This window comes from Corvus hawaiiensis, chromosome 17, assembly GCF_020740725.1.
Source record: "Corvus hawaiiensis isolate bCorHaw1 chromosome 17, bCorHaw1.pri.cur, whole genome shotgun sequence".
In the NCBI taxonomy this organism is placed as follows: domain Eukaryota; kingdom Metazoa; phylum Chordata; class Aves; order Passeriformes; family Corvidae; genus Corvus; species Corvus hawaiiensis.
In genome coordinates, this window is record NC_063229.1 from 1,849,101 (window position 1) to 1,861,361 (window position 12,261).

A 12,261-nucleotide genomic window follows, 5' to 3' on the forward strand; every position below is an offset into this window, starting at 1 on the left:
CTCTCCTGTGTATTAGATATGGAAAATACACTTCCTAGTTGGAAAGAATGTTTAATTTCATTTACTTAAATTTGGTTGCTCAGAGTTGAAGTATTTTCTTAGTATGTCAGTGATACTGTAGTTCTTCTTGGACAGCAACACTGATAACAAAGAAGAATGAAGATAAACAGTACCTGGAATATTATGGTGGGTTTTTTTTAATATCACCTATTCTGAAGACTTAGGGAGAACTTGTTTCAGAAAATAAAAATGGTAACTCTCCAGGACCACCATTTTCTTACATTCAGGTTTCTTTTAAATAGGTAATGTTTTCTTTGCTCTGGGTTAGAGAAGAAAGGGGATGAGAGTAGTATTTGAGAAAAACATGAGAATTGTGCTATGGCTGTTTTGAATGACATGTCAGGAAAGTGAGAGATCACGAGCCCATGTATGAAACCATGAGCAGAGCAGATCACACATGAGCCCATGAGCAGAGCAGATCACACATGAGCCCATGAGCAGAGGAAATCATACATGAGCCCATGAGCAGAGGAGATCACACATGAACCCATGAGCAGATCTGCAGCCAGGACACACGTGGAATTTAGTTTGTTCTTTGTGGTAAATTCCCAGTGGGTGGGATTCATCTGCCTTAATGAGTATTAGAGCCATTTTAAAGGCCTGTTGAGGATTCTACCAGGGTCCAGGAAAGTGCTGATCTCATCTGAATTCTGTGTAACACCTCTACGGTTACTGGATGTCTTGGAATATCTGAAGTGACACTGGGCTCTGGTATTTTGTCAGACAAATGTACTTGGTTACAAAGTTCTTCAGTGGCTTTTCCTACCAGACTTTCTTCAGTTTATGGACTCTTGTCTTCTTAATTAACTCCTGCTCTTTTGACACCAGTTCACAGGAGCTGTGCTTGTGTTGTGAGAGAAGGAAGGCAAACGGACAAAAGAGTCACTTATGGGTGTCAGCTGGAGCTTTTGATGTTTGTCTCAGTGCACTGATGGCCAGAGACTTTATTGTGTGCTGCTCTGTTTTACTTGGCAGCCAGCAAGTCTGGAGGAGACATAGAAGGTTGTATTCAGTAGCACTTCAGCTTAATTAGGGGAGAGCAAACATTAACAGAAATCCACTTGCTGTATGGCTGCAGCTTTTCCCACTTAACAGAATATTCCTGAACAAATGGTGTCATGACTTCCTTGGTGCAGATCTGAGTTGAGCACCAAATTGTTCTTTGCTAGCTGATCACTAGAGACTTTCACAGAAGCCAAAAGCTGGGAGCTGTCATACTGCTTAAAACTTAGTATTAAGAGCAAGTAATGGCTTTATACCACTTCCCAAAATAAGCATGGAAAAAGGGGTCAGCTGTGCTACAGTTTCTTGCTACAGCTATTTCTGAATTTGGAATAAAGGTTGATACTGGCCTTTTTAGCCATAACCCACAAGCCTGCTCAGAGCGATTGGTAGCTCCTGCTGATGTTCATAACCACCTGCAGCACACTCTGGTCCTGGCTCAAGCACATTTCTTGAATTCCTCTCATTGACTGGTCAATTTATGGACAAGTTCTTGCCAGCTGGACATCGTAAGTTCAACTCTGAAGTGCCCGGTTTGCCAATGCTGTAGTTTTGAAATCTGAAGCTCTCTTATTGATAGACTCATCTGTGAAAGCTGGCAGCTCCTCGGGACGATCTGCAGCAGAGAACTCGAGTGAGTCAGAAACAGAGGAGAGAGGAGATCTTATTAAATTCTATAACGCAGTCTACGTAGGAAGAGTAAAGTCATTTGCACTGAAGTATGATATCACAAACCAGGATCATGTGGTAAGTATTTTGGAATTAATAACTCGCAGAGTCATCTTTCATGGCAGTTAAACGTATGTCAATAACTTTGTCTTGTCACCTGGTGTGGGTCATGTCAGATAGCTTCAGGTAAGGATATGAACACTTGCTTTAACAGCCTTTCAAGAGGACAAATGCAGATGCTGCTCAGTTTGCAAACCCAGTTCCAGCTTCTTTACATTGATGCAACACCTATTTGCTCAAATGCCTGTGGACTATGTGTGTAAGGCATCTGGAAAATCATTTCTGTTGTTTGATCGATACTTGATCTGTTGTTTCACTGTAACAAAACAAAATATTCTAAAGAAGATCTGGAAGTGTATTAATCTTTCCTTCTGTGAAGTTCCTGCCCTCAGGCGTGTTCGATTGAGCTGCTGTGCAGGTGTGTCCTCTCTTGCAGATGGAAGCGCCGCCGCTGTCGCCGTTCCCCAGCATCCGGCAGCAGCCGGTGTCTCCCCGGCGCATCTCCCAGCAGCACTCCGTGTACGTGTCACCTCACAAGAACGGCGCCTGCCTCACGCCTCGAACTGCTCTGCTCTACAAATTCAATGGCAGCCCTTCCAAGGTAGACAGAAAAACAAGGCTGAAAGCAGTCAGTTTGAGAAAGGGTAATTAGTCTTTTAATTAGGATGTGGTGTACTGCAGTTCTGATGTGTTACAATGAATAGTCTCTCACTTTGGGGTGAAAGGTAGAATTCTGTATGTAGACTCCATCACTCAGAGGTGCAGGATAACCTGTTCTCTGATATTTCAGACACAGAGCAAGTTTGAAATAGAGTAACTCTATTTTTGTATTGATCGCAGAGTTTGAAGGACATCAACAATATGATAAAACAAGGTGAACACAGGAGTAAGAAGCGAGCAATAACAATTGACAGTGACACTGAATCGCCCACGAAGCGACTCTGCCAGGAAAACGAAGATGTTCTACTAAAACGTCTGCAGGATGTTGTCAGTGAAAGAGCAAATCACTAAAAAACGTCTGTTTTCTGTGAGATCTCTAAGTTACGGAGATGGATACAGCTGTTGTGCTATTTATTTCTTGGTTTTGTATATAGACAACTGCCAAGTTCCTTTAACACTGAACTTTCACCTCACTTCCACAGGATACAAAAAGTTAGAGTTATGCAGGAAATGCCAGTGATCTTCATTCCCAAAGGCCACACTGAGCAGTTTTAGCAAAAGAGTGTTCTGTGAAAGCCATATTGGATGTTCTCAAGCCTCACTTGGAGCATCGTGAGTTCTGAGTGTAACTCAGCTTCTAATACTGGTTTTATGGTTGGAGTAAGAGCAATAAAGAAATGAATGAAATGAGTAAAGTTTCCTCAAACTTTTGGTATTTGGAGAAGAAACTTTCAAAGTGCCTTATTTGAAAAGAATATGGAATTTTATGCATTATTTTACTGTGGATTAACTGGAGGGAGAAGAAATTAATTATTTTGCTTCAGGAAGAGCTGAGCAGTTTTGAACTGTCAGAACTTCTGTTAAAGTGTAGATTGTGATATGGATCTGGCAGCTTTTGCAGTAACAAAGGCAATAATCTAAAAATACAAATAGTGGTGACTTAGGTTGGACTCTGGTAAAGCACTGAGATGCAGTTCTGTGAGCCTGAATTCCCTTTCTCTTGAGCCAGTGGGTGTTCCATGTTGGAAGCCACAGAGCAGCCTGCCCTAGATGCTGTTCATATGCATGGCAGCTCACTCATGAGGAAATACAGCTGAAATCAGCAGCTGGGGCTTGGCCATCTCAAAGCTGTTCAAATGCACAAATTCATTAAACAAATTGTATCTCTGTTTTATATTTTCCTGAAGACCTTTGGCCTCTTGTGTAGTATCTACACTGAATGTAAGCCCATCACATAAGGAGATGTGTATGTATGAGGGTTTATAACTGTTGAAGGCTTGGATTCACTGGAAAAGTATAAATTCCAGCATCCAGTTCTTGTGACTGAGTTTTTAACGCTGAGGATTTGGTAGGGTCTATTTTACCAAAATGGAGAAAAGTCAAGGTTTACTCATTACTGTAAATCAGTAGTTTGATCATATTTTGTAATTGTATTTAAGGTTAGAGCAATAGAGAAACTTCTCAGCACTGTAATTTTTGGTTTCTGTGTAACTGAACAGAAAAAAAACCAGCAACAATTACATAGGACTTGTTTGAGGGGCTCTGTTCCCTCCATTGGCTGGGTGGGTTAGTACATGCTGTGAGATCCACGTCTCCAGGGGAGAACACTGCCATGATTTTGGGCAGCCTCAGCTAATGAATCTAGCCAGCAGTGGGGAAGGAGAAATTGATTACTAAGTGTAGGTGTGCAGGGACACTACTCAGCAAGGAGTAGAAAGTTTACAGACTTGTTTTTGTTTCATTAACTACTTGAATATTTGATTTTTTTAAGAACTTCTTTACTTTCAAAAAATGGTGCTTGCCTATGGAGAGCTGCAGTATGAGGAAATGGCCATGCATGGGAGGAGGTTTAATGTAGATTCTTAATTTCCTTTAATTTTATTCAAGTTTTAATATCTGTCTTCAGTTTTTGAGATAAAAAGTGAAGGATTGCAGTGTTTCTGGATAGGAAATGTATGGTCAGGCACGATGGCATCAGTCTTTCCATAGAATTGTATGATGAGAGTTGAATTGACATGGTTTTAATTCAATATCACATGCAGATCTCCTGGCATCTCTGCTCCTCACACTGTTACTGCCTCTCTGATGGTAGACAACTGATGGAGCCAAAATCCTGATTAACTGTTGTTAGGTGTAGTGTTTCTTCATTAGCAAAATGAATATACTACAACTGGATGCAGTTCAGAATTTTTCACCTTTTTAGGTGATCTAAAACCTATTTTGGGCTTCTTGAACAGCTACAACAACTTACATGGAAATTTTGTAACGGTTTCAAAGTGCCTTCACATGTAAATCTCTATTTTATAATAAACAACTGAAAAGTATTTTAACCTGTGTTGCTGTATCTCCTGTTGTTTTGCTGTGCTAATTTATTAAACAATGCCTTCTATCTGCATTTTCTGTAATGTCAAAGACCATCATTTTTATGCTCCCTCAGATTTCTTTGGGATTTTTTTTCTGTTTAAATTCATGATATTTCATGTGTTTTGTCTGAAGTTTCCTCCAGAGGTTTCTTTACTGATTGTACTTCAGTATGGTGTGGATTCTGGGAGAAGGTGAGTAATGTATTACATGAAGTCACCAAAAAAACACCGAAAGGGAGAGAACCCTGCAGTGACAGGTGATGTGCCCCCAGAGGCAGGCGTGACTCCAGCAGAGCTGAGCTATGGGCTCCTAGTTAACCTCTGAGCACTGCAGGCATAAACTCCAGGTGCTGGTCCTTCCTCCCAGATGTGTCTCAGAACCAGCCTGGGACAGGTTCAGATCTGTACCAGCTGGTGTCATGCTGGTTTTGTCGCTCCATGTAAGCATAAAGCTGGCATGAACTCAGCTTTTTAAATAACTCTTGTTCATCTGCTCTATGAGGAAAAAAGGCCAATTTGTGCAGATTCTGCTGTAATGCCTTTGTTGCCAGAGCTTTTGTTTTAAAAGACTAATCTGTAGTTTGTAGAATCACAGAATCATGGAATATCCTAAGTTGGGAGGGACCCACAAGAATCATCGAAGTCCAACTCCTTGCCCTGCACAGGACACCCCAACAGTAATAGCATCATAGAATGGCTTGGTTTGGAGAGGACCTTTAAGATCATCCAGTTCCCCACCCTGTGCCTGGGAGTGTTGTCCAAGTGCTCATGGAGCTCTGGCAGCCTTGGGGTCATACCCATTCTCTGAGGACCCTGTTCAGTGCCCAGCCACCCTCTGGGGGTAAGAACCTTTCCCTGATACCCAGCCTGACCCTCCCTTGGCCCCGCTCTGTTCCCTCAGGTCCTGTCCTTGGTCACAGGGAGCAGAGGTCGGAGCTGCCCCTCAAGAGGAAGCTGCAGACCTGGTGAGGTCTGACCTCAGTCTCCTCCAGGCTGAACAAACCAAGGGACCTCATATGGCCCCTCTGTGCCCTTCACCATCTTTGTAGCCCTCCTCCACATGTGCTCTTTTAATAGCTTTATATCCACACCTGGCAGCACCCCAAACTGTCCCCAGGACTTGGGGTGAGGCCACCCCAGTGCAGAGCAGAGCAGGACAGTCACCCCCTCGCTCTGCCGGCAATGCTGGGCCTGATGTCCCCCAGGACAGGGCTGGCCCTTGGGGCTGCCAGGGCACTGCTGGCTCCTGTTCCACTTGCCCTCAGCCCAAACTCCCAGGTCCCTTTTCATGGTGCTGCTCTCCAGCCTCTTGTTCCCCAGTCTGTCTGGACATCCAGGGTTGTCCAGTCCCAGGTATAGAAGCTGGCACTAGTCTTTGTTAAACCTCACGTGGTCAGTGATTGCCCATCTCTCTGTGTTCCTCCCTGATGTACTTAGGCCTGAGCAGCAGGCCTCAGCCAGAGCTGACTTACAAGATGAATTCTGGACCAACACCATCAGTATTATTTAGCTAAAAATAGATGACTGAGATGCTTATGCTAGCTCTGTATAACCTTGTGTAGTTATCTGCAAGAAATGTATCATTTTAAGAAATTTTCCCAACTGACATGAATAGAGGCTTGTTTGTAGAATATTTTAGGATAAACCCTTCCAGCTGAGGCCTGGGCTCTGGCCAAGCCCTGGCCCCTGCTGGTCAGGACGTGTGCCATCAGTTCCAGCTGTTTCTGCGCTAAAAATGTAATCAGGTCACTTGGACTTGCTGATTTGGGCCTATAAAAGCTGGACCCACTTTCAGGGTGAATTTGGAGACCTCACCTGTGGGTGGACACACCGTGTAGGATTTCCCCAATTGCCAGGAAGGGTTCTCTAGGTCCTTGCTGCAAACGGGGCTCCCCAGTGACTGTGGATCTGGATGATGGTATTCGGGCAATTGGTGATGTATCTTTCTCAATCATTATCCTGTCTCTCATATAGCAATTATTAGGTGCATTACCTTGCTTACTTTTGCTTGTTGCTAAAGCCAAGCATGTAGTTTTATTGAATGTATTATTTTACTTTTGTGTTACCTTAATATTCATAGTAAAATAAGACCATTCTTTCCATTGGTGTCTGTGTCCTTTAAATCGCCCCTGCCAATTGGCAGAACACTCCCATGCCACAGACCTTGCTCACTCTGACCATACTTTCTTGTTTTGCCTTAGCTCCAGAGGAAGATCCCTGCTTGGCCAAGCTGGCCTCCCACCTCACCTCTTGACTTCTAGTATGTGGGAATTGCCTGTTCCTGTGCCCTTAGCACTTGGTGCTTAAAAAATGACCAGCACTGATGGACCCCAGCACCTTCAAAAGCATTTCCCCAGGGAACCCTACTGACTTAATTCCCTGAGCGGCCTGAACTCTGCTCTCCTCATGGCCAGGGTAGAAGTTTTGCTGACACTTTTCCTCCTGTCATCAGAGATTTTAAACTTGATTGCTTTGTGGTCACTGTGGCCAAGACGGCCACCAATTGCCACTCCCCTTATGAGACCCTCTCTGGTAACAACAAATCACAGGGGGCACCTTTCTTGGTTGGCTCCCTTAGTACCTCTACCATGAAGTTGTTACCTAAGTGTTTTAGGAATTTTCTGGACTAGTTTGTACTGCTGTGTGGTGTTCCCAGTTAAACTTGCCAGATGTTAAGTCAGACAAGGACAAGGCTGATTGATTTACAAATGTTCCTTAGTGTTATGGTCCTGGCTGGGTGGCCCATGGTAGACACCAGCTTTGTCCCTTAAACTTACCCAAGGATTAGCTACCATGTAAGGGGATGTTGAGGGTTGTAGCTGTGAAAGCCTGGCTGGCTTTTGGATTTTATCTTTGTAAACTTCTGAAGGTAAGCCTGCCAGCGAGGGGGCAGCATTGTGGGCAGCCTGAACTCAAATTAGGCTCTTGTATTCCAGACTTGCAAACCATCCTGACTTCTGGCAGGGAGGGTTTTCACCAATTCTTCAAATGAAAATATCACCTTCTTAATGCTCCTTGAAGTGAATTCAGAGCTTCCATGTTTACTACAGTTCAGCTTTCTAGAGAGCCAAAGTTAAAAGGTTATTAACCCCCTTGCAGAGAATACCATAAAGTTGCTAGCTCTTTACATACAAGCACTATGTTAATAATAGGCTGCCACATCCCAAATGTTGTACTAACATGTGGCCTCAAGAAAAATTTGTGGTTAGACTGCAATTAAACAACTCAGGGAATCAAAACTGATTTTCTCTTTGGTTTCCCATTAGGAATCACTCTTCTTGTGTTGCTGGTTTGTGACTCATAGGGGTTTTTTGTTGTTGCAGTGGTAGGAGTTTAAACTGGGGACACCTGGGGAGTGGTAGGAATTTAAACTGGGGACACAATACAAAGCCAAGAAGAAACTGTAAGTGTGTAAGCAGTGCTGGAATCTCAGATGAGAGAAGCTGAATATGTCTTAAGGCCAAAGATGCTGAGTAAATAGAGATTACTCAGTTTGATCGCTTTGATTACAGTAATCAAAGTTTGCAATAAGCACATAACTCATCTCCCAAGTAGTAGTTCTTGAAAAACTGGTGTCAGATGAACACAATGCCAAACTCCTAAAACTTTTTAACTTCCTTGAGTGACCAGAAGTACACTGGAGGACAGATGCATCAGAGGCAGGTTACGCTTGTAGTTCCCAGCCTGTCTGCAGCCTGGGCTCATGCTGCCCTGCTCCATCTGAGCCACAAGGCTGGGCAGAGCTGATAGGGCACAGGGCTCATGTGGTGCCTCATCCTGAAGGTTTGTACACCCAAGCAATGGGGAACATTTGGTTTGAGGAAGCCCAGTTTCCCCTGCACATGTACACCACTGCAGTGCTCCTGTGACCCGATGCTGCCTCTCACAAGGCACCAGGAACTTGGGCTGCAGCAGCTTTACTGCAAGCACCTTCTCTGCCTTCACTTAGATATCATCCATCATGGTTCCCAGCCACAGAAAAACAGCTCTGAAAGGGTTTAGTCACACAAATTTCAGCTAGTTAATGTGTTAATATGGGGCTCAAGCAGCTGAGGTTGTGGAACAAACTGGTGCCGCGTCACAGCTGGCATTGCTGTGAACTTTTCAGTTCCTTGGTAGCAAGTTTGTAGCACTGCTTCACAGAGTCCACCAACAGGGAGTCAATCCAGTGGTGGGTGCCCCACCCCTGGGTGTTCAAGACCAGGTTGGATGGGCTTTGAGCAACCTGGTCTAGAGGAGGGCTCTCCTACCCATGGCAAGGGCAGTTGGAACGAGATGAGGTTTTAAGTCCCTTCCAATCTTAGCCATAAACACCAGGAAAGTGCTACAAGAAACATGTAAAGTGAAAAAAATAGAGCCCCTACAAAGGAATAATTCCTCTTCAGCCTGAATTTGACCATGTGCCTTGAGTTTTGTTTGCCATTGCAAGGGGACTCGCTTGCATAATTTTGGGTTTATGCGCCACATTGCTTCAGCAGAGATAACTGGGTTTCCTGTGTGTGCAGCAGCAGGCAGGGATGGGGGGGCACTCAGGCCACCTCTATTGCACACAAACAAGTGCAAAAATAACTTTTTCCTCCTTTCCCCTTTTTCATGTGCTTTGTTTGATGATGAGGGAATACACACTCAGAACAACACCCTAGTGCAGTATTTTTCTTTCTTTTTCTTCCTGCTACCCAAGAGTGAAACTGGTAATCCCTGTTCTCTTGCTGTGCCATGTGTTCATCTCATGCTACAAAATCAGCAGTTTTTTGATTGCATCCAAGACAGATGTCCTGTTCCTTCAGGATATTCCTCCCTTGCTGTTTTATTTAGGCCACAAATGCAATGAGCTCCCTCTTAAATTTTTTTTTTTATAAGCTCTCCAGATGTATTGGGCCTGTGGATGAAGGATGTGTGTCCTTCAACTCCTTCCCCTCCCCAAAAAGCTTCTTTAGGTAGAGATATATATAGGGCAGTTTTTGACTCTGCTAGAAGTAAAGAATGGACCAGTGATCAATTATTCCTTAAAAGGCCAAGCACCAGTGACATTTGTGTGTCACTTATGTACAACAAAGCAAAAGGAGAAGATGGAAGATTATTTTGTATGGTTGCATTCCTTAATGGATCTGGCCTGGTTTTGCCTCCTCACATTTCTTCTGAGAATAAAGTTTCCTCTAAAAGGGAGGGGCTCAGCCAGTTTCGTTTCAGTGTAATGGATATCTCCAAGACACCCAGAGGGGATGTAGAGAGACTCAGCCAAATGAAAATCAGACAGCAAGCATTACGTGTACTTTGCTAATAAAAGCCAAGAAGTGAGAAAGCAGAATGTTTGTTTACAAGAGGAAATTACTGTAGCATGACAGTAGAACATGTGATCTTTGCCCCTCAGAGACATCAAGAAAAAAATAAAGAACTTCTTATTATTAAGATGATGGGAAGTTTTTTGGGTTATTTTTTTCTTCCCTCTACACATCTGAAGGGGAGAAGGAAGTGGGGAGGAGGATGCAGCAATTCCAGACATGCATTGCGTTGTCTTGTGGCTGGCTGCCAGGTCACTCAGCCACACTCCCACCTCCCCTCCTCAGCAGAGTGGGGAGAAAATACCACAAAACAGCTTCGAGATAAAGACAGGGAGATCACTCACCAGCCATGGGCAAAAGACAGGAATTGAGGAAGATAAATTGATGTCCAATTGAAAATGGAGTAGGATAATGAGACACAAAACCAAAACTAAAACCACCTATTCCCCACTCAGCCCTTCTGCCTAGGCTCAACTTCATGCTTGACTATCCTCCTTCCTCTCTCTTCAAGTGTTGCAGGGGGATGGGGAGGGAGGTTGGGGTCAGTTTGTAATGCTCTGTCCCTGCTGCCCCTTCCATCTCACGCTCTACCCCTGCTCCAGCATGGGATCTCCCCATGGGTGAAGTTCCTGCTGAGAGCCTGCTCCAGTGTGGGAGCTCCATGGGCCGCAGCTTCCTCAAGGGCATGTCCAATTGCTCCAGTGTGGGGTCCTCCATGGGCTGCAGGGTGGATCTGCCTCATCGTGGCCTGCACCACAGGCTGCAGGGGAATCTCTGCTCCAGTGCCTGGAGCACCTCCTGCCCCTCCTTCTTCCCTGGCCTTGGTGCCTGCAGGGCTGTGGCTTGCACATCTTCTGGCTCCTGCCTCCCAGCTACAGCTGTGCCACAGTGATTTGGCTTGGAGGCCCCCCTTGAGCCAGCTCTGCCCAACATAGGAAAAGCTTCTGGTGTCGACATAACAGAGGCCACCACTGCCCCCCTTGTTCCCCAAACTTGGCTTTGTAAAACCAGCGTATGTGTGCATCCTGCTGAGGGATAATGTGTAACCTTTCCCCTGGGAGCCCATGCAGCATCGCAGTGAGCCCAGCATGTGCTGGGAATAACTGCTGGGTCATGCAGGGAGCTTGGAGGTGTCCAGGGATCTGGATCTCTGGGGTGTCCCTGTTGGTGCTTGTGATGGCAGTGGAGCAACAGGCTTTTCCCAAGGAGGAGTGCCTGGCACAACGTCAGTCCATGGGGTTGCTGGGAGCAGTGAGTGGGCTCCCCCAGAAGCTGGTGAGAGTATCTCATCCATCAGGCACCGTGTGCAGCTGCACGTGGGGCAGGCACAGCTCTGAGAAGGCTGTTGGGGTGGATCAAGGCAGGGGGGATTTTGCCAGTCTTGGCCTATGCAGTCTGTAATGGGGAGCCAAAGTTTTGGGCCCCTTCCAGTGCCTTTGTGGCACTCAGAGGCCTTGGGCAGCTGAGCTGTTTTCATGGGTATTGGGATGTTATATGTGAACGAGATATGTAAAAACCAGCCCATGTGTCTCTGCCTGGGATGACTGTGGTGTCCATCACCATGGCTGGGAGCAACGGGGCACCTGGCAGCTGTGGTGTGGCTCTTCCCATGGCCCGTGATGTCTTGGGAAGATCTTGAACGAGTTCCGATTTCGGTGCATTCAGCAGTGTTGTCTGAAGGCAGCAGTGCTGTGGCGTCACTTCTTGTGGAAGCACCATGTGGCAGCTCGTGTTTGTGATGATGGCTGGGATTTGGGATGATGACCGGGCAGTGCCGGTGCAGGGTTCCAGGTATCTCACGTGAATCCCCCAGAGCAGGGCCGCCGCCAGCCCAGCCGGGTCGCCGCGGCGAACAGCCACCGGCGGGCCTCAAACGCGACCCTGCCGCCCTGCGGGGTGAGGCGGGCTCTGGGGGCGAGCGGGGGCTCCTCCCCGGGGCTGGGGCTCCTTGGCGGGGCCGGGGCTCCTCCCCGGGGCTGGGGCTCCTTGGCGGGGCCGGGGCTCCTCGCCGGGGCTGGGGCTCCTCGCCGGGGCTGGGGCTCCTCCCCGGGCCCCTCTGCGGGGCGGCCGCGGCGCCGAGGGGCGGCTGAGGGGCCGCGCGGGGCGGTGACGTCACTGCGCGCCGGACCCCCGGGCCGGTGGCGCCTGCGCGGTGGCGGTGCGGC

The 12,261-nt window shown here is 46.4% G+C and overlaps 1 protein-coding gene across 4 annotated transcripts in view; it reads left to right on the top strand.

The window, feature by feature from the left end:
• RBL1 (RB transcriptional corepressor like 1) overlaps positions 1-4,775 on the top strand; it is a 28,117-nt gene extending 23,342 nt beyond the window's left edge. For 3 of the 4 annotated variants that reach the window (XM_048321751.1, XM_048321752.1, XM_048321753.1), the window contains 3 exons: positions 1,643-1,809; positions 2,228-2,392; positions 2,632-4,775. In XM_048321751.1, coding sequence (XP_048177708.1) covers positions 1,643-1,809; positions 2,228-2,392; positions 2,632-2,802 — 503 coding nt within the window. In that variant the 3' untranslated portion in view covers positions 2,803-4,775. The remainder of the gene's footprint in view (positions 1-1,642; positions 1,810-2,227; positions 2,393-2,631) is intronic. The other variant, XM_048321754.1, reaches the window with a different exon arrangement.
• Positions 4,776-12,261: the final 7,486 nt, after the last annotated feature.